At 41.9% G+C, this 22,281-nt stretch overlaps 1 protein-coding gene across 2 annotated transcripts in view; it reads right to left on the reverse strand.

Annotated features, from left to right (window-relative positions):
• Positions 1 to 9,848: 9,848 nt before the first annotated feature.
• The window catches only part of SFMBT2 (Scm like with four mbt domains 2), a 92,364-nt gene continuing 79,931 nt past the window's right edge, over positions 9,849 to 22,281 (reverse strand). For both annotated transcript variants that reach the window (XM_088523970.1, XM_088523971.1), the window contains 6 exons: positions 22,171 to 22,280; positions 14,467 to 14,642; positions 12,717 to 12,889; positions 11,309 to 11,557; positions 11,023 to 11,151; positions 9,849 to 10,020 (listed from right to left, as the gene is read on the reverse strand). In XM_088523970.1, coding sequence (XP_088380096.1) covers positions 9,880 to 10,020; positions 11,023 to 11,151; positions 11,309 to 11,557; positions 12,717 to 12,889; positions 14,467 to 14,642; positions 22,171 to 22,280 — 978 coding nt within the window. In that variant the 3' untranslated portion in view covers positions 9,849 to 9,879. The remainder of the gene's footprint in view (positions 10,021 to 11,022; positions 11,152 to 11,308; positions 11,558 to 12,716; positions 12,890 to 14,466; positions 14,643 to 22,170; position 22,281) is intronic.

Genomic DNA, 22,281 nt, shown 5'->3' on the forward strand with positions numbered 1-22,281 from the left:
TTTGTATTGAAAGAAAAGAAAAAGCAGCCAAACTATAACATTAAAAGCCCATGCAATAGCAGCTCTGTTCCCAGAAGAGAAATAAAACTTCCAAACATGTTTCTGAGTATGCTATATTGTGTTTCAGAGGGATTTTGGCACAAAACACTATACCCTAATATTGGGCACATCACTGAGTGGATGGCTGCTACATCTCCAGCCTCTTACCCACTTTCCGTCTCTTCTTTCCTCTTCCATTGCCCACTCTGTCAAGCACTTAGTGGGCTGGCTGGCTCCCAGATCCTTTAAAAGTCAAAGGAAAAACTCCCTTTGGAGTGGGAGTTTTGGACATGGACCATACTCTTCCACGACATGCATCCCCAGCCAGACAATTTCCCAAAAATGGGTGGCTGCTCTATGTGCAATGTCAGCAATTACAGGAGCTAGGTCCATTGTACACGACAGAGCAACCTGCACCAAAAATGATGAGTCTTTAAGCTGTGATCTACAACAGTCCCTACAACAAAGCAGTAATTCAAAAGACGACTTGCCCAGAGACACAAGCAAATCACTGGCAGCATCGAGTATTGTAGGTAAGTTGCCTATAATTCTGCTGCTGTTGTAATCTCCAGGTCTTGTGCCCTACCTCACTGCATACGCACACAGCATGGAAATTATCACAGTTGCCTACTTGAAATTTAATCTTAACAGCAAATTTTCTGCTTTTACTATTATAATTTGCTTCATTAATTGCTAGTCCTCACAAGCTTTGTAGACAGAGGTCATTCAGTGGCAACATCAGCCCAATGGTTTTATCTGGGAATATTACACTTCACTGTCCAAATGCCACCCTGTATTTTTAGGCGCTCTCGAGATTCTGCAGAATCTCCATCACCGGAGGTCTTACTTTGACACCTGCTTGGAGGTCAAGTTAGATATATGCCACACAGGAATAAGCCTGGTCTAATTGGTCTGACCTTGTGCAGGGGAAACAGGGTAGCTGACACCTCAAGGTGTCTCGCAGCATGATTTTTCTGTGATTTTAAGCTTTTATGACCTATTAGAAAAGAAAGTGTAATTGCATCTTGGGCTGAGATGTATCTATAAAATCAACTTACAGTAACAGTACAGACATCATAGCAAGAGGTGTATCATCCTTAGGTAAATATTGTGGGAGTAAGAGGGATTTTGAAAATAATGGCTAAATTTCACTGACAATCATGACTCTTGAAATTAAAAAACAAACCCAAAAACCTACAGCAATAATAACACCAACAGCACTTACACCATCAACACCTCAATTAATTAACAGCAAACATCATTTTGAACACCTTTCTGTAAACCCTATGAATGTAATAGGACTCCCTATTTTTTGTTTTTTCTTTGGAGAAAAGAAAGAGGATCTTTTCGTCTGTGGCCTGAAAATCCTACTTTACTTTTTTTTGTATATTGTTGTTGTTGTTGTTTTTAACTCAGAAAGCAACTGCTGTTCACTAAATGTTGGTGAACTCACTCCCTATGTCAGTGCTTGGCTGTATCCACAAATCAAGTGAAGTATCCAGAGAACTCTCCCAAATTAATTGTTAATGAAAACCTGCAACACTAAAAATGGAGGCTAATCTTCAAAGTCTTGGCCTGTGGTGTCAGAAGGAAGATTTCCCCCCAAGGAAGCCATATATGACATCTTTAGTTCATGTATTTGTCATTAATTCCAAGGAACTCAACTGGCATATCTTACAAGTGTTTTACTAAAATCACTTGGCTGATTTACTCTCCAAGAATTAGCTCTTTGTACAGCTCTGAGCATGACTTCCCAGAGCTGCGGCAAATATCTAAACCTCAGTGTCTGACCTTTGCATTACTTTTAAATGACTATGTAAAAAGCTGCAGGGAGATACATGGATTTATTTTCACCTCTAGATTCTTAAGAATATCATAAAGCATTCAAACTTCTGTTCTTTTAGTTTTATGTCACCATCAGACTTAGCTCAGAATTATTTCTATGAATAAATCCTTCCCGTTCTATACATCATCTTTCATCTTTGGTCTAGGAAGCTGTATGCCAAAACACATCACCAGCCATTGGCTTGATGCTTTACTTTTAAGGCTTTTTGGAGAGGTCTGTTCCACCACTATCTGTAATGCTGTACTGTCTGATACATGGGCTGTGATTGCAGCATTATAACGTGTTGCAAAGAAGGGCTCCAGCCCAAGACTTGGTTAACATTGTGAAAAATACCTTAATGATGGTTTTATCCCTGTATAAATCAGCCTAAGCCTACCTACCCAGGGTTGTATTTTGATCAGACAAGGAATGGTTGATCTTGCTAAACTTAAGTGAAGCAGTGGATTCATGTGCTTCAACACAGCCTTTACCTCCAGATGAAAAAAAAAAGTTATCTGAAACCTATTTTCATACAATACACATTTTTCTTCTGCAATGCACGCCAGGATCTCTGTAGCCTATGATTTTGGCCTTGTGAATAGCTATTTTGCCCCACTGCAGGGTTGCTCCCTCATGGAACAGCATTCAGTGATTCCCACACAGCTTGTGAAGTCATGTTTCTTGCATCTCTACTCCATGTGATATGACTCTACCATTAAATTTTGTCCTGCCACCATCAGCTGCTCTCTCACCACATCCTTCCTTGCTTGTTGCTCGTGACATTACCTCCATTCCTTTCCTTCACTCCTCTCCTTGTCACTCTTCTCTGATGTCCTCAGGTAAGATCTGTTCTTCAGTATCACATCTCTGCTTGGACATAGCCCTGTGTTGCCTGCAAGACCAACTGTTGTGTTTGCATGATGCTGCAAAGGATATAGCCAGAGCCTATGTCCACCTGCACTCATCCAAGTAGCCTGGCTCCTAGCTCAGGTTGGCCCTTTCTCAGCAGTCAGCTCTATGAGACATCCTTGTGCCCTCGCTGCCCTCCAAAAACATTGAAGAAAGGCACCTCCTCGGTGCAATTCAACTTGCCCAACCTAAATTTGGCTGCAGGTGCTCCTCTAGTGACCAAAAATGGAACCTCCAAAATGACTTGCCTCCAGGAAGTGTCCAACATCGAAAGAGGTGTTAGGTGCACAGATTGCCTTACCCTAGAAGCTGCATGGAGTCACATAGGACAGTTTCTACCAGCAGTGAAGCCAACCTGATGGCTTTCTCCCCTTCCCTCAAGGAAGAAGCAAATACTTCAAAGCATCATCCTTATTGCCTTGTCAAAAAAAGAGAATACCCTGGAAACAGATATGATTTATTTTTACTTTATTAACAATGTGGCTTACAATTGCTTCAAGTAAAAAGGGGATTTATTTCATTTTTGAATAAAAATTAAAATATAACTCTGAATATAGATTTTCACTTATTTACATGAAAACATATATACAGAATAGAATCTTACAGCAAACCAACAACATGCCCTTTGCCCTGTGGACTGTAAAAAGTAAAAACACCAGCATTGATTTATTTATATGTATATATATATACACACACATATATATATATACACACATATATATCTGTAACACACCGAAGGGATTACGTACACAAATTCTGAATCAAATCCTCAGTACAAACTGGAATGCAAAACAATTCAAAGGTTTCCAATGTACATCACCACTAATGGTCCATAAATGCTGGCTGTGGAGCGGATTTCTACAGTTCAGTGTACAAGAGGTCACCTTGTTCAACCCTTGCTCATGAGAAGATTCAGATCCCTTCAAAGCCTCTACTCGAGGTCTTTCACCTTTACTGAACCATGCTGCAGCGAGCAGCTGACTTGACATGATTTCCCTGCCTGCATGCGTGGAAGTGTCATGTCACCATTTCTCAGACAAGCGTTTTCTAGGAACCTGGTCCCTGAAGGTGAAAGCTGCTGGAATAACTGCATGCGTTGGCACATCCTGAGCAGGTACTGTCAAACAGGGATTGGGACACGCGCTGCTTGCAGTTATGAATAGATATAACAACCATGACCTCTGGTGACAACGGAGCAGTAACGTGCAGGGTGGTTGACTTGGGAGCTATCATTTTTGCCCTGTCACATCACAACAGTGTTTTATTTATTTATTTATTTTTTCTGACGCCACAATCTGAACTCCAGATTAGGCCACTTACTGATGGGAGGGAGTCCAAGTTTTAGCCCCTGACTTTTCCCATGAAGGTCTGCTCAAACCCATGAGATGCATACCAGGAAGAATGGTCTTCCCTGCTATTCCTTATCGAGCCACCGCTCCTTCTGGGCCAAATCTCTGTCTTGACAAAGGAAAGAAAATACAGACCTGCCAGCACTCATTTGCAAGAGTTTTAGCTCTGAATTTAGCTAGCTTCTTTCCTTCCTTTCCACCTGGCCTCTGCTGGGGCTTAGGGCATTTTTACTAGGAACAATACTCAGAGATGCCTTCAAGAATGATGCTGATGGACAACATCTGCAATTTCCTCCCACAGGATGTCCTTCTCCACGAAGGCATCTCCAACACAAAACATCAAACCCTCTTCTTCACTGAAACGTTCCCTTCCATCTCTCACATCCTTGACAGGCATTAAGGCTGGGAATATCTGTGGCTAATGGGCCACATGACAACTGTCATGTGGCCCAACTGCCTAGATGAATTAGGCTATTCAGGCTAAAAGTGACCTGCCCAGCAATAGCATGTGAGCAGAGAACTCATTTGACAAGAAGTTCTGCAGAGAGATCTCATCTCACCTGTCCTGTCAACTCATGCTCCCATGCTCATAAGCAGCACAACGCTGGATCTAAATGCTGGAAAGCTCTATTACAGGCCACCACGGTTTCAAATAAGAAGTAACTTGAGATCTTCTTTGATGTAAGAGTTCACACCAAAGACTAAAACACAAGAAAGGGCATGAGAACTTAAATCTATGACTCATGTTGTTTCTCAACAGTTCAAATTAGTCTTCTCATGCAAGAGAATTCCTACATGTGGCACCAAATCACTGCAAAACGATTCTTCTCCTGTGGGACAGCTGACATTTAAAAGACTACTAGTCTGTAAAACTCTGATCTTTGATGTTTGGCTCAAATTGTAAATGCAGCCATTAAGATCATTTGCACTTGCTGCTGGAGTATCGTAGCAAAGAATAAATGAGAATATTAAATGTTTCTGCTTCTTTCTTTGGAGTCCATGAGCACCTAAGGACATGAACCCTTTCTCATTAAGTCTGGCACATTTCAGTTGGATTTCTGCCCTCCGGGAGAAGCAGCTTTTTAAACTTCATGTTAATTAACTGCACACTTTGGACTTCTAAGCGAAAGAATTCAGTGAAGACCTGGTCCCAAAGCCCACACACCTCTATGAGGGCCCTTCACTGCCTTCTATCACTTTTAGATGAAGTCCTGAGTAATAGGGATTCTCTAAACAGGTCAGCTGATTTGATAGAGAATATCATCCAGGGAAAATTTACATGCACTCATTTTGAAAGGGTTTTTACATACATCTACTGTATAAAACTTTTTCAAAACTCACTGGATTTAGAGGGAGCCTTTTCGCTGACTGTACCTGAATTAAAATCCATAGCTGCAATAGTAATAATTTAAAAAAAGATATAAAATCCTAATGATTAAGACATGTTGTCAACTACAGAAAATATTTTTGGAGAATCAGCTTTGTAATTCCAAGCAATGGAAAATACAGAGTGACACACCTTAGCACCAAAATGGAGCCCTTAAGATAATATTTATATGCATGTAATAAAACTGGTTTTAATGGTGTTCTTTTACAGCATGTTGTTTTTTTTTTTTTTTTGGCACTTGAATACTAAACTGGGAGAAACAGCCTGATCTGCATCATTCTCCAGACATGCTGCATCATCAAAGTAAAAAGCATTTGAAATGCCCTTGGTGCTGAGCTTCCAAGACCTTGTAATTGCATTGCAGCTCCACCAAATTCGAGCTGGTGTCCTGAAAAGACTGAGAACAGCTTTTTGGGTGACCAAATACTGAGTATGGCGGCTTGACAAGTGTCTGGTTGGGCTTCAAAGTGCTGAGATGGATTTTGCTCCAAACCTTTTGACTTCTAACCACCAAAGACTTCAGGTTAAAGCCAAGGAATGGGGACTTTCCAATTTAAGGCAAATAAGCTGTTTACCCACACTGAACTGTTATGAGTTTTGTGTGTCCAACTTCCTGAGAAGTTTTTAAATCCCAGCAGGCCTCCAAACACCTCTGGCAATGCAGATCAGGCTGTCTCAGCTAGGACATGCACCTGATTGAAAGATGCTTCACTCAAGACAGGTTGTGTAACCATTTGCCCTGATTTCAGTAAGCGCTGAGGATGCACAACATTTCTAAGAGGTTCTCTGCACCCTACAGGACCAGACTTTCAAGGACTAATGTGTATGATTTACAGGTTGACCTGCATCCTCTGAAATCCCTCTCAAAGCTGGGGGAGGCTATGAGAAGTAGAAACAGTCAGGAATTTGGTCATCTTGCAGTTAAGAGAAAATGGAGTGTGAAGGGGAGCTGTGTGTTTTTGAACTGCAAAGAAGAGACGACCTTGGGACCCCAAAAGAGAATTTTGCTTGTAGATGGGAAGAGAAGCATCGATGAAAACAGGAAGGTGGGACAACCAGCAGGAAAGCATGAGCATTATCATAAGTAAATGTGTAATTCTCACATCATCTTCCAGGGCTTGCAACCCGATAACTGGCTGGATTCTGCCTAAGAAAGATGCTGAGGGGTCCAAGATGGTTGCAGAAACCAGCCCCTTGACTTCTTCAACCAAGCCGAGCAAAGGCCCAAAAAGTAGCCAATACAGAAGTATCAAAGCATGATATGCTCAACCCTTTCCTTGTGCTCCAGAGCACAAAGCTCTAGCAATGTTCATCCTTCATAATATGCCGAAAGAGAGGCCAACAAAGGATGCCTGCACACCTTTTTTGTGGGAGCAAAGTGGTCTGTGTGAACATGCTGAAGCTCAACATCCAGCATCGCAAATACAACTGCAGGACTGCTTCTCAGCCCTTGGTAATCATGTGTTTAGCACTTCAGAGTAGTGGTTTTTTGCAGCTGGAAAATACAATAAAACTTCATCCGTGGATGCAAACATGTGGAAGATGTAATTTCAACAACAGGACCGGTGCATATGCAACTATACCAGCTCTGAATATAACCTATGCTAGACCAGAAACAACTCTTATCATTCTACTTGGTGAAGTGCTATTTCACCCTAACAAAAACTGGTTTTAAATGTCGCTTTTGAGGTTCATTACCCAAAATCTTGCAAATTCTCCAGAACTGAAAAAAAGCGCAGGCAAAAGTAAGCAGTTCTCTCCAATCTCTGCTCAAGGTTTAAATGACAATCTGAGCACAGTATCCAATTAAACTATGTACAATCTGTTCTCATTTGCTTAAGAAACTGTCGAAGACCTTCAGCTCCAGCTTTTCTGGAAGTCAATCAGTGCCAGAGCCAACATCTGCCCAATTCCCTTTTTCTCTCAATTCTAAAGACTGAAAAAAAAAGTTACGAAGCATTTATCACCCAGCAGGTACAAGGTAATTGTACAAGAAAGACTTCAGGTTATCATCTTCTCCAAAAGGAACAGAGAGTGATAAATGATAGGACACTGAAAAACAGTAAATTGAAAGATGAGTGATGAGGAGAAAGAAACATGAGGAAATAAAACAGCTGTCGCAACCTAAAATTAATCCTTTTTTTTGTTTAATACGTGGGATTTTAATACGATTTAACCTCCCTGAACAATTAGTAGAGATTGCCATGTATTGAGCTCCACACTTCACCCATCCCCTGCTTGGCCAGCATTAGGGTTGGTCATTCTCAGAGTCTGCAGGTGTCTGCTCCCCAGTCGTGCTTCCGTGAGTACTTAGCTGCCATAGGAATATCTACAGTTACAAGGTTAACGGAGAAAACACTGAAGTTCTTCCAACATGTGCCAGGAAGCATTAATGTCTCTGACAAATCTGAGCAGCCATAAACTCTGAGGAACATTAGAGGGGGATTCTCAGAGAGAAGTGGACTTGGCAATAAAGGTTCACTGCCAGGATGCTCAAAAAGGCAGATTTTCTTCCTTGAAATGTTCTCGTATTCTGGTTTTCCTGACAGCAGTCTTGTGGGAGCTATCATCTGCTGGCTCAGAGTTAAACCAGCCTTGGAAAGGACTGGGCTGAAGCACAGAGGTCCTGGGAGAAGCATCCTCATTTCCCTCAGCCATACTCTTTTTTTTGCCAGACAGAATCCTTCTGTCTTCAGTTGTCCCTACAAGGAGCAACTTTTTAGGAATCTGAAAGGGAATCCAAGCAATTATCAAACCAAGTGTGTGGGTGCAGTCCACTGCTGCTGTTCAGTAGTTAGTCCAGTCTAAAACACAAGTTTTGAATGTCTGCACCACTGCACGCCTCTTTATTCTTGGCTTTTGGAGAAGTGGAGGAAACCTCTTAAGCGCAGAGGTGACCACATCTTTTCTTTTCCTCTGATTTGAACTTCATACCAAGAGGAAGCAAACAGCTGAGCCCAGACCCAGTCCTGCTGGTCTTCCACTTCAGAAAACTTCCAGTGAAGTCTGCAGGAGCTGGCCAAGCCTGCAGCAGTAGGATCCATCAAATTTTTGAGCGACAAATCAGGAAAATCACTGAAAGATGGATCATAAAGTCCCCAGTGATGTATTGCAGATATAGACAATATTTCTTGCCTAACACATGCTCTAGGGCAGATTCAGATGTATTCCGGGATTTTATTTCTTTCTGAGATTTTCCACCTTTAATCTAAAGAATTTAAGGAGGAAATTGATAAAGAGGAAAGCTCCAGCTCTCGTCTGGTTGGTCACTAAGTTATTTTGAGCAGGATGATCTGATCCAGGCTTGCAGTCACCATTTGGCAACTATTCAAGGTATGGTTATCTGGCCATAAGTGCAGCTGTTCAAATTTAGGGTTAAAGAGACATTTCTTTTGGAAGAGGACTTCCCTGGGTGGGCTTTGGCATCACAGCATTGTAAAACAGAGCTGTGTACAATTTCCAGGGCAAATATAAAACCCAAGCTAAGTTCCTGAAGGGCAGGAAAAGGGGTCTCTACAGCTTCAAAAAAAAAAAAAAAAAAAAAAAAAACCAACAACAAAGCCTGCTGAAAGCAGTGCTTTCCCACGAAATCTGGCTAAACCTTAACAAGAACCATCCATTTTGCTTTCTGAGAGACGGATTCACTTGCACCTTAAAGCCAGAGCAAAATTCAGGCTTGGTCCCAAGTTTGGTTCTTGCTTTGGGATGAACTTCACACCAACGTGTTGCCAGAGCCTTTGCAGAGTAGTTGTGAACCGAGACTTGACACATGTTCGGAAGGAGAGGAGGAAGCATCGTGTACCCCTGCAATGTGGACGGAAACCCCAAGCCTGTTTGGAGTAAGTCCCAGTTTAGCTGGTTTCTGTGACCAGAGATGGAGGGGAAAAAAAAAAAAAAAAGCCCATTGATCACCAAGATCAAATTTGCAGTAAACCCTGGGTAATGTTGAAAATGGTCACTTACATTTCAATATGAAAGAAGTGTGTCAGGGTTGGCTGAAAGGATAGTTTGTGTCCTAGACAAACCATCAACAGCCGGGAATGTCCAACCGTTGTCCCTTGGGAAAGTGCCTGCCACTGGTAGCCAAAGTTGGTCGGATTTGTTTAAAAACAAACAAACAAAAAGCAACAAGTCATCTGATCCACAGCGACCTAAACACCTCAGCCCAACAGATTAGCGAAGAAAAGATGCCAACAATCTCTCAGTGTGCTTTGCAAATGCAGAAAAAATAATTCAATTTCTTGCTAGTTTTCTTTTCTTAAAAAACAAGCTACTTCCCAGTGCTTCTGATTCCATGTATTTTCAGAAAAAAAAAAAGAAAAAAAAAAGAGAGGATGAAAAAGGGAGCGGAGAGGAACGGAGGAGCGTAGTCAGTTGGCGTATTGTGCATAGAAAGCCACTTTCACTCGCTCGATCTGGTGACACAGCTTGATGGCCGGCCCCAGCTTCAGCTCCATGCACTCTTGCACCGTGGGCAGCGTCAGCAGCAGGAGGGCTTGGCCATCAATGTCCTGGGAAAGGAGAAACAGTGATAGCAGCTTTGCTGGGGGAACTAGGGTGCAGAGGCGAGCAAGGAATCCTGCCCTCAAAATTAGACTTTTTTTGTGCAACATTTTGTCCTCCGCTTTTTTCTTAATGAACTGTCCGCACTTTGATGTTGCCCATCCCTCTGGGATGCCTGATGCCTTTTCAGAAGTTGTCTAAGATTGCTCCTTAGGTTCTCAGTTCTTCCCCAGTTTGGGAAAAACCTCCCAGACTCTGAATTTCTGAGCATATACCATAGGCACCCTGGAGATCTGACCAGTTCCATTTTACAGATGAGGAACTGAGACAAGGGGAAGGTCACAGAGGTCACGTCCAGACCCTCAGACCCAATTATGTCCCAAACTTCCTGAGCCGGTACCCCAGAAAAAAAAAATGTCCTTTTATGATAGATTTCTGCTGGCTTCATTATCTTATTCTTAAGAGCTCGAGTGCAGCTGACTGCAGCCTAATTGACCACTCTTGGTCTAAGAAATGGATCTTTCTATCTATGGACTTCCTGGAGTTGCCCCTTCGCTTTCAAATTGATCAGTAATGGCCATTACTCATTACATAAAGAATAGCTGCCTCTATATTTATCTTATAGCTTCATGATAACTTGTAGCAAACAACCACTACCTTTTGGTACACTGAGATGCCTACTTGACACCAGGACGCTTTTGTGGGACCTTGCCATGGGCAACAAAAGCTTAAACCTCCTCCTTTTCATAAGGACTTTGAGAAGTTTCTGCCCTGAGGATTTGCCAAATCTCTGCCAAATCTCTAGCACTAATACACAAAGGTTTCCCTGCTTTCTCAATTTTTGTGCCGTAGCTTAGAGTGGATGTGAAATCTGGTCACAGTCTTTGCTGATGTCCTGGGCCCAGCTAGCAATGTAGTATGTCCTGTCTTTTCTTTTTTTTTTTTTTTTTTTTTTTTTTTGACATGCAAACAAGCACCATGCAGATGAAGTGTTACACAGAAACATCTACCTGCTCCTGAAATATCTTGGCAAGTGGCGCACAGTCAGTCAGTTTGATAAACCTCACGACATCAGTCACAGTCCATTCCAATGGATTACTGTCCAGGATGAGTTTCTCTTCCTCTTCTGCTTTCATTTCCTACAAAAGCCAAAAGCTCTTGTAAAGAAAACTACAGGACTGAGGACTACTCAAGCAGAGCAGAGATGCTCTTATCAACCTCGACACCCAAGGTCAGTTTAGAGAAAATAACGCCATTAATTAGGGGTGAACATGACGAGTCTGTTGCCATACTCACTTCCTTGACTTGAGGGCACTTCCCTCCCTCACTGTAGGAGAGAGATTGGGATTTCCGGCTCCTCCGGGCCCTCTCGGTGGGAGCGGGTCGGTCCGACTCGGCGCTGCTCCGCAGCGTGACGGCGCGCCGCGGCCGTGCAGAGGGCACCTCGGCGGACGAGGTGTCCGTCTGGTCATCGCGGAGCTCGGAGCTGGTTTCCTCGCTCCCCGTCTCATCCTCCATTGCATCTGCCTCATCCTCTTCGCTTTCCTGCAAAAAGAGCATCAGAGAAACGACATCCAGGCCTGGAGATTAATACAACGGCACATCGAGAGGTACCAGGTCAAACTGTATGCCTGAGCACACGTCACCCCACAGTAACATTTATTTTAACTAACGGAATTACCTCTTTTTTACTACGGTGCTAAGTAGATTAGTCCCTAGTTTAGATTTCTTACAAAATGGAAAACTAAAAATACACAGTGAATAGATCCTTCTTTTGTTTCTAACAAAAGGTCAATGGCAATAACTTATCACGCACGAAATGTTGCTCTGCTGTGCCTGCATCTCGAACCTGATGACACCATCGAGGTGCAAGCGAATGGGAAATGGAAACCACTGAAAGGATAAAACAAAACTCAGGTTGCTCAAGGTGAAAGAAAACCCGAAACACGCTTGATTTTAAACCTTCCCCTTGCTCCGAAGAATCATGGGTGCCATTCCTATTGAAAGGAAGGAAATGTTGGTGCCTTTTAAAACCATTAAGATGTACAAGTGAATAGAAGGAATTGCTCAGCTGGCATTTCAGTACATTCCGGAACACAGGATTTCACTTGATTTTCCTGCTTCTAGCTCATACGAAGTCTTGGTGAGATTGAAGCTTCAAATTTGGGATGCAAACCCTTTGCTTGATTTCTAAACCTCCTAGTGCTTCTGTTGTTCGGTGTTACAATCCCGAAATCTTACAAATAAAGGAAAAAATAAGGGCCCTGGAAACCCCGATGACCTAAGGGATGTCATTTGCAATATTATAATACTTGGAGATCTTGGACATGGATCTCGGACCTACTCCATGGTGCTAGATGCTGCACAAACATTGAGGTTATAAAATCAGACAGCATGTAACTGATCAGCACAACAAATGCTTAATCAGAATGCTTAATATACTATCAAGTATTTGGAAACCTCTGAATCCAGAGTACAATGAAGGACCTTGTGAGCACCTGCTCTACTTTTAATTCAGGAACAAGCATGGGCTAAGTCTCCAAAGTGTCCTCGAAACACCTACATGATCCTTGCAATAGGGTGCTAAGGAGGGATTCAAAACAGGAGAGTGAAGTGTTGGGGTTTGCTGAGAGCTCTCCCTAAGGGGATATGTGGATGGGGGACAAAAAAGCCCCAAGGGCATTGCTGATTTATCAGCATCTACCTCTGCGGAGCCTGCAGCGTTCGAATCGACAGCTGACGTCCTCCTTTTCTTCTGCACAAAGATGGATTTCCGCCTTTTCCTGCGTCTGGCTGGCTTGACATGCCCACTTTTTATGCTGTTATTTTCCCCAATTGGCGGCTTAATGATTTTTTTCCTCTTCCCATAATAATAAGCTAGAGAAATGAAAGCAGAACACTCATTAAAAACTCTAGCCATCAAAAGAAGGGAACTTTATATTGCTTCTCACTACTGATTAAATATCACACTCTAGCTGCACTTTTACAAGGAACTTTAAAATACCTGAGTTCAGAAAAAAAAATCTAGTTCAAATACAGGACCTCATCTTGAACTAGTGTGAAGTGTTAGAGCTCTTATGTATACACATTTATTGCTGAGAAGTTCTGAATTTAACTCTACTACTATGTGTACTTAGGCAAAGCTTCCTCTAAGCTAGGGAACAATCTGGAGGGAAAGGGGTCTACATGTTTCAGATCTGACCTTCAGCATGAGTTAAGTCTTAGGTACACTTTTGGTTGCTGATGGTTGCAGTACAAGGCAGGCAACTATGAATTATGTATGTTTGTTCAGTATATGGAGGACTGGGTTTTTATTGCCTTCAAATATTTCTTGGACCAAGCTGAAATAACATTCAGCACACAGGAGATGAGTGTCCTCTGGCCTTATGCTAAGGGCTTGGTTCGGCTGCCATGTGAAATGCTCCACAGCATCCCCTAAGGTTGGCAGAGGTCAACCTACAGGAGGTCTAGGGTAAATCCACATCAGGTAGGTCAGGTTGGGGTATCTAGGACACTCTTGGCACCCATGTATAGGCAACTGAACCTTTTGCCAATACAGTCAGTCAAGTTTAAGACATGACTCCTCTGACCAAGTACACAGACATCAACTTTGGGATAAGAACCACAGTCTGTGCTCTCCTGGATGAGCTCCTCTAGCTCTCCACTCAATGGAGTTGGAGTCTAGAGACTAACTCAAGCGGAGACTCCTACAGAAATCCACATCTGGTGATCTGAATCTATCCCTGGGCCCATGTCTTCTTTTGCCCTGGTACGGAACAGGATCAATTTCTCTTAAAACATTCAGTTTAGCTTCTTACAAGTTGTGTGTGAGATGAACAGCACCCACTTCCACTTTTGTAACCTGCTAAAGAGCTACTTTATCTAACACCAGCAATAGTGAGTGTTGAACACATGCTTAACATCAGCATTCCTGAATAGGTAGGCATGTGCTTAAATATTAAACTCTGGGTACCCAGAGGTCAATGCTAACAAACTCCTTCTAGAAGCCTTGTCGTTGTTACACTGGCATGTGCTGATACATGTGATGAAAACTCTTTGCTAAATAGGAGGAGAGGATTCACCTCACAGTGCACATATCTGAGACGTAGTTGTTTAAAACTCAGTGGCTGCTGCACGTTCCTTTTATATACACCCTGTATTTTATCTTTATATACAAAGAGAAGGCAGCACTTCCAAATTTGACTTTTAATAGGAAGACCAAAAGAGTGACTTTCGCATAAATATAGTAGGTAGGAGTGATATGTACTATTTTCTGAGGATGCCCATTTCTTGGCTACAACTAGTAATGGAGCCCATACTGACTTGGTCAGGATTAAATAACTCTTTTGGACATATCTAATTTGGTGAGGTAACTCACACTCAGTACTAACACTTGACACAACTCATGCTCTGATTCTCAGCTAGCAACCAGAAGCATTACATCTAATACTTACTGTACTTGGTTTTGGTATGAATGGAACAGTTCTCCGGGCAGACTTCGGCCACCAAGACAGGACTGAAAAGGTTGGGACAGCACTCCAGCTTTGCACAGACTCTTCTGCAGAAATCTGCTACCTGATCTGACGTTCGCACAATCTTAACCGTTGCCCTGTATGTCTTCCCCCTGTATCTAGGAAAGAGTATAACAACATCTCAGGTCACCAATCAAGCCATGACCTTCAATGCTACAGATTAGGCTCTGCCCTCTGTTAGATGGGCCACATCCCTGATGACTTCTGGAAGAGCTTTTTCTTTAGGAGGAAAGCACTTGTTTTAGTGACTCTGTTTCAGACAGATAGACCTGAACAAGGAAAGGAAGGATAAAATGATGCTGGAAGCTGAGGTGTGGTTGTTGTTTGGGGAGAAATGCACATACAGCCTGGATTTAACTGGAGACGTGACAAGAGTAAGCTCAGAGTACAGTTGGTGGTGATAATGCCCATGTACAGTCATACCACAAGCCGATGGATCTTCAAGATTGCCTCATGGTGTTTGGGAGAGGGCCTTATAGGCTGACCTGCTATGAGAAGCATATCCAACTTGCAGAACTACTTGGTTATTCACCATCCCAAGCTTGGGCTGTACTGGAGACTGTCTCTGTACGCCTCCACCTACACCTCTGGTCTTCTCCATCTTTCTTGAGGCAGCTCTCCCAACACATCCTACAGGGAGGACAAACTGAGCACAAAGTGACTTCAGTAATCCAGATACTTTTCATGGCGGGGATCAGGAAGAAATAAGGGGAAATTCAGCTCTCAGCTTCACCCAGCGACTTGTCACCAGACTTGTCAATAGCTGCAAGGATCTTCGCTTTCTGTCCTCTGCCAGTGATGCACAAATGTGCCATCCCCATACTGTGAAAAGCTTTAGCCTGGTCTATCCAAACTGGGTATAAGCGTCCAGCTAAAACTGAGCTGTCAGCTATAGGGGTAAAGTCACCTGATCCCCATATGAGATCAATGCAGTACAAAGCCTCAGGAACTAATCCGGAGTCTCTTGATGTTTAACTGGGCTGCAGGAACAGGCCCTAGAACAGTGACTCCTGACAGGAATACTTAGAGCAGAGAGCTGCAGTGCAAGGCTTGTCTTGAAATTTGTTATCCATGTGCTACTAAAACATTTATTTTGGTGTACTATATGAAGTGTTTTTGAGCGATAAATGGCTAAGAGAGATACAGTTACATCCCTGCTGTAATACATTGGAGATGTGACCTCTGAAAAACCAATTATCCCCATAATTTATTAAACAGCAGCACCAAGCTATTGTAAACAGCTAGATAAGGTTTTTAAAACATCTCTTATGCATCCCGAGGAATACGACATAAGAGACAATCATGTGAGTGCCTGGTGTTAAGGCATTATAAATGTGCTCAGAAGACAGAAAAATAACACATAAAAGAAAGCAGGGCGGGGGAAGGGAGTGAAAAAGAGAGATTACTGGCTTAGAAACCATGAAAGACAATTGCAGTCTTCAGGTAAAATGGGGAAAACACTACTGCATTAAGATCCCCTGCTAACAGGGAAGCAGTTGCTGATAGTCCAGTATAGAAGAAGAAGAAGAGAAGAAGATAAAACAAGAGAGCCATGACCAGAGAGTTAAGAAATGCATCATCCTCCTTGGACCCCCTTCCCTCTCTCTGAAGGTTTCACTAAGAAACAAGATCCCAGGTCACGAAGTCAATCCTGGATTCATTAAATAGTTAATGAGCCAAGTCTCATGCACCCCATCAGAACTGGACAGATGATATACAATGGAAGAAGTGCTACTTCCAATACAGAAAAGAGCACTTTTATCCCAACTTCCCAATGAGAAAAAAATTCTTCATAGATAGGCTGGCTAAAGAAGCTTTGGCAAAACCTAATATGATTTCCACAGACATTTAAATATGCATCCTTATGAAGGCCTTACACTTCTTTTCAATACATTTGAAAAGACTCCTGTCCTTATTAATTCTCCAGCAGCCATTAAACAACTGCCTAACTCCTTAGGTCAGCAAGTCAGACTCCTGCAACAGGCTGCAGAACTTCCTTCTGGTACCTTCAACTGAACCCCAACAACTTTAGTTGGATGAAAGCATCAATTCCAGAAAACCACCAGCTTCTCTCTAAAGCTGGAAGCATTCATTACATTACTGGGCAGCAGGAACATCTATACCTGTAAGCCTATGCTTCATTTTAAATCTGGACGTGTCTTGATTTAACTTATATTTATATGCCCTTGTTCTGACTTTTACTACTAGAATGAAAAGACCACATCTGGTCTTGCTTCCCTGCAAAGCAATGCAATCGAATTGCCTCTTATCTTCTTTCTTACAAGCTAAGCTACCTGATAATACCTGGGTGTTATTCAAGGATGGCTCACTTTTTCTAACTTTATACTTCCTTTAGTGTTTGGCTATCCAGAAAGGTCACACTGCACTAGAGCGATTGGCAAAAGAAAAAAGATGAAGCTGATAAAATGAAAAACTGATTTTGCAGACTGCTTTGAAGGCAAAGCACATATTGCACATAGTGACTAATAGGAAGGATGGCAGAATGGAGATCAGCATGACTGGAGGAATGACTCTCAATAACCCAAGGTATTAGTACTGGCCACAAAAAAAAAAAAAAAAAAAAAAAAAACACCCACACAATTTTAGCCTCGGCAGCACCTCTTTCAACTATAAACCAGTTATCTACTAATATTTTCCATTTTTCTTTCATTCCAAAGCCTTTTAACACAAACACCACTAAACATAATCTGAGCTTATTTAAGACGCCCTGTGGAAAGAGCTCCTAAGATAAAAGCTGAAAACCTTTTTCCACTAGCGTCATTCAAAAAAATGTTTACAATTGATATTCCTATTGATACTTTCATACTAAGACTCCAGTCTTCCCACTTTTAAGCTGCAAGCAACTTGCATGCACAGTACAGCAGTGCTAAGTCCTCAAAAACAGCTATGTCAAGCATCACATTTAAGCTTTCTTGGAAATCACTCTTCCTTTAAAAAAGGGATTTTTCACCTAAAGCCAATATATATTCCTCTTCCGTTCCCCCTTCTCTCGGTCCACAAACACCAAAAGTTGGGAGAAACCCTAGCGGCTGAAATTATTCCCAGGAAAAATACACTCCAAAATCTTTGCTAACCCATCAGCAATATTATTCAGCTAGTAACATCTTGCTGGAAATATTATACTTACTCTTATTTGGAACCTTCTTTTGGCAATAAAACAGAAGTTCATGAGAACAAAATGTCACCTAGCAGCAGCAGTTACAGACTGTTGTGCCATGACATGAAGTCTTGTGCTGAAGACACTTCCAACAGGAACATTGCCCACTAAATGTTAGTTATGTTGATTTTTTTTAGATCAACATAAAGATACAGACCACACTTCTGAGAACCTTTGAGACTGTTTTGAGTAATTAAACATCTAAGAGCCTCAATTTCCTTTGTAGAATTAGAAAGTCCCATCTGTTCTCATGCAATAAATTTCCAATTTGTCTTATTTGCTCCAAGTCAGCCCAATATCAGAAATCTCCTGGGAAAAGTCAACCAGCCACAGCACACAACCACAGTCTCCCTGCATCTACCAGAAGTATCTCACCAGTGCAGTGTCCGAGATCTTTAACATCTGCTTCATTATGGTTGAATAAGAACCTGCCTATATGGGCCAGTGGGACTGACAATGATTGTAACGTCTAAAGTTTTCATCAAAATACCTGTATCTTTGGAGCAACGCAAGGTATCCAAGATGCTAAGGATTTCACAAATCTGAACATCCTAGGTAATATAATCAAAAATGTGGTGGTGACCTTCCTCCAAGCATATTTAATTGTCCGGTGAGATCCTGTACTCTTGAAAATAAATTTCAGCAAGGTCCCTGGCACTGCACTGTGCTAGTTGTAAGGAGTAAGGACATGTCTGGCTAAGTCTCCTCCTGATTATGGTCAAAAAAAGTCATTCCACTGGTCCTGACAACTTCTAGCTCCAGCACTTGGCACAGAAGGCGAAGCTGATGTAGAAAGCGAACTAAATGATATGAGCTATAGATTAGTATTGATTTTGAGAAGGGCTGCGAATAACCAGCTGCCACTTGGATTTCACATCACTGACTGTAATCCCTTGAGTACAGTTGTCCAATCAGTTTTCCATTCAACTTATCACGGACTGACCCAATCCATATCTCTACAGTTTGCCTATAAGGATAGTATGGGAGACTGTGTTGAAAACCTCACTAAACCCAATGTAAAAAACCTCCAGTGAGCTTCTCTCATCTACCAAACCAATCTAATAGCAGGCACAGCTTACCCTTGGCAAATCCATGCTGGCTTTCCAAATCACCCTTTGGTCCTGCATATTCTTAGCAATGGCTTCTAGCAGGATTTGCCTCAGAATCCCTCCATGGATTGAGTTTAGGCTCACCAGCCTCTAAGTACTTTATTTTCTTGCACTTCTTGAAGACGGATGCTTGTCTTCCTTCAGACATCAGGAAGCCTTCCTCATCATCATGACCTTTCAAAGACAACGGACATTGGCCCTGCAATGACCTTGTCCAGTTCCCCCAGGCAGGCATGGCTGCATCTCATCTAATCACATGGACTGGTGTCTTATGCAGTCTCCAACTCCTTTTTCATCTGCTAGGAGTAATGCGCCATTCCCTCGGTGTCAGGGACCTGGGAGGCCTGAGAGTCAGCAAAGACTGAAGCAAAGGCGGCATAAAGTACCTTAGCATCATTCATCCCAGATGAAAGGAAATCTTGTAAAGCAAGATTCAAAGAGTAAAAGACTTTCTTTGAAATATACCCTCATAAATAAGCAATGCTTTCTGAGAATACAAGTTAATATTCCTGGAATTCAGCTACTAGTTTTGGGCAGGTCTCAGAATTTCAGATAATGAGATGTTCAGAAATATCCTCTTTTTTTTTTCCGCCTTCTTTTAATTTTGACTAATTGGGCTTCACAGAAGACAAACACTCTGCATACACTGGTCTTACCTAAGTATTGCAAAAAGTGAAGGAGCTCCCTGCAGTCTGGCTTGCAACTGCAGCAATAAAAGCCCTGAGAAAGAGTAAAGGTCTTTGAGCCTTTGTGTACAAGATCAGGACAGAAAATCTGGACTCAGATACTGAAATTAAACCATCGAAGTTATAAGGACTGAATGCCCACAGCTCTTGGGAATTCAGGGGATCAGGAGTGACATTTCTAGCTCATCATCACCAGTAAATCAGGTCTGACTATTTTCAGAGAGAGTCAGCAGTGCTGATGGGAAGCGACTGCCGTCACACTGTGCAAACACATCTGTTGGGACAACCTAAACTGTTTACTTCCATGGCAAGGCTGGTGTAATTGATTCCACACTGGTCATTCATGTGACAGCAGAGTCAACTGAATGAACGTTGCCCTAGGACTGCAATAATGCATTCCTGGCTGGGAACAGCTTCGAGTTCAAGCTGGTAAGAAAGAACGGCCTTGTCGTCACCTTTCTCCTCACTCCCCTTTGCTCTACCCTGCTGCAACCATCGCTACAAACAAACAACAACATTGTCAAGATCCAAGGAGGTGCCAGCTCACATCAGAAGGAAGGCGACGACACGACATGTCACATTACAGCGCAAACGCTCCAGCTGGCTGTAGAGCTGTCATCATTAGCAGCAAGATTCCATTGGGAGCCAGCATGGTTGGAAGTCAGCGTAGACAGACGTTTCCTCATTACAGGTCTCTGATTAAAATTCAGGAGCACACACAAGTGTCATACCTGATGTAACATGTCATGTGTCACTTTGCACATCCTGGGTTAGCTGATTCCATGAGCTTGTTCTTTTTGATGTTTCTGCATAACCAGATGCAACTAAAACCCCAGAAGATTTCTCAATGAAACAGCCCCAGTGAAACCACATAACTACTGTAACATAGTACGGACTCAAAATCTCTGTCTCTCTACTACCCAAAGTAAAATGCTGTGCTGAGGTTAGAATATATATCTATGCTTAGAAGTCACTGTAAAACTTGCTGCCACTGCTTTGAGCCTGCAACAGTCCCTGGGGAAAATATTTCATCTTCACAAAGCGGAAAGATGCTGTTCGACTCGCTGCCTCCTCGCAGGACAGTGAATGTAGAGCAACACATTCACCACCTGTGCCCAACATGAAATGTAAATCTCTTTGCTGGAAAGGATTCATATAGTTTTATCTGGAGGACTATAGAAACATAAGATACAATCTGGGAGGTTAGGATCCCTGCTGAATAGATGGGTGGAAAAAAAAGGACATGGGAATGAATGGATAGAAGTGCTGGGGGGAAGGTAGGGGAGATGAAGGATAGGACATTAAGGTGAGGATGGGTAACTCAGTTTCACAACTGCTACGTACCGGCAAGATTGCTGCATCTGGTATTTGTCAGAATAAGATGGTGGAGCCTGACATCAATGAAAAAAAGCTCATAGATGAAGACTTATTTTTAATGAAAATATGCATGTGCAAAAATGATCTTTGGATCTTTCATACGCAAAATTTCATTTGAATAACACCAAAAATATGACTACCACACAGGTAATAGAAGCAAATTAAAATTCAGGTTTTCTAGTAATCTCTCATTTCCATTTGCAGTCCTCCTTCAGAAGGAGGGTTTCTGAGTTTGCGGAGTAAAAGGTTCTCAATTCTCTCCCTCAATCAGAAAACACATAAGCTTTCTGTAATGTCTGCATAGCCAAAGATCACATACAATAGAAATCAATAATGTCATAATTGAGAGCCAACCATTTCAAACAATCAAAAGCTAATTGCATGTCTTAAAAAAGGGAGTAACAGACTTCAGTACAAGCAGTGAAATTCAACACATTTAACTTTAGCACTCGAAAATTTAAGGCATCTAAGCCAGTCAATAGCGAGAGATGTCTTCAAAAAACATTGCTGGCATATGTCAACAAAATGGGAATAATTGTTCTTTGGAGGTACTGTGGAGAGACAACCCTCTTTACAAGGAATAATGGTTGCAGGAATATATCCTAACTAGTGTACATATTACATAAAAAATGAATTCAAGGAGCATATGTTTAAGTTGTAAGGGAAATAAAAAGCTTTTGCTGGTACATCTAGTATTTTATAGACACAAAACAGAGACACAAAACTTACTTATATATTACATATTCTAGTATATAACATAGAAAGACATCAAATCTTGGTCTGGATGTCAGACCTCTTAGTATTTTGTTCCAATCGCTCTCCTGCTTAAAAATGTGTCAGTACTATTTTGTATGCAATATTTTTGTATTTCTTTCTTCCAGAGATTAATTCTTGCTAGATCTTTCTGCAGTAGAGTGACAGGCTCTATATTAAAAGCAGTAATACAGCTACGTTTAGAAAAGCCTTGAACTGACTGAATTCAATAATAGCCAAGTTCATAGGAGTAGCTTATCATAAAGTCAGGACTTTGCTGAACAAACATTGCATTTTTCTTCGAAATCCAAATGGCTGCTCGAAAAAGAAGACAAAAGAAATGAAATGCTCAGGTGAATACTTCACTTCTTAAGTGGCTCCAGAACAAGCCAAATAATTCCTTGAAGCAAAATAACAAAATAAAACTTCCGCAATAATAAAAACTTTTGTTCTTTCATTTTTTTTCTAGACAGTTCCATTTTTTTGAAGGTACCAAAGAAAAGAGCATGCATAAAAGACTTACTTTGCTTTGAGTGTTTCCTCTTGGAAATTCCACTGAGGGTCTTCCACGAGCTGCAGTTCCCGTAAAACACTCCCTGGCTTGTAGGCTGCATTGATCACCATGCTAAGAACC

The sequence above is a fragment of the Tinamus guttatus genome, unplaced genomic scaffold (genome assembly GCF_059628265.1).
Source record: "Tinamus guttatus ecotype Peru unplaced genomic scaffold, ASM5962826v1 Tinamus_guttatus_pri_ptg000201l, whole genome shotgun sequence".
Classification (NCBI taxonomy): Eukaryota; Metazoa; Chordata; class Aves; order Tinamiformes; family Tinamidae; genus Tinamus; species Tinamus guttatus.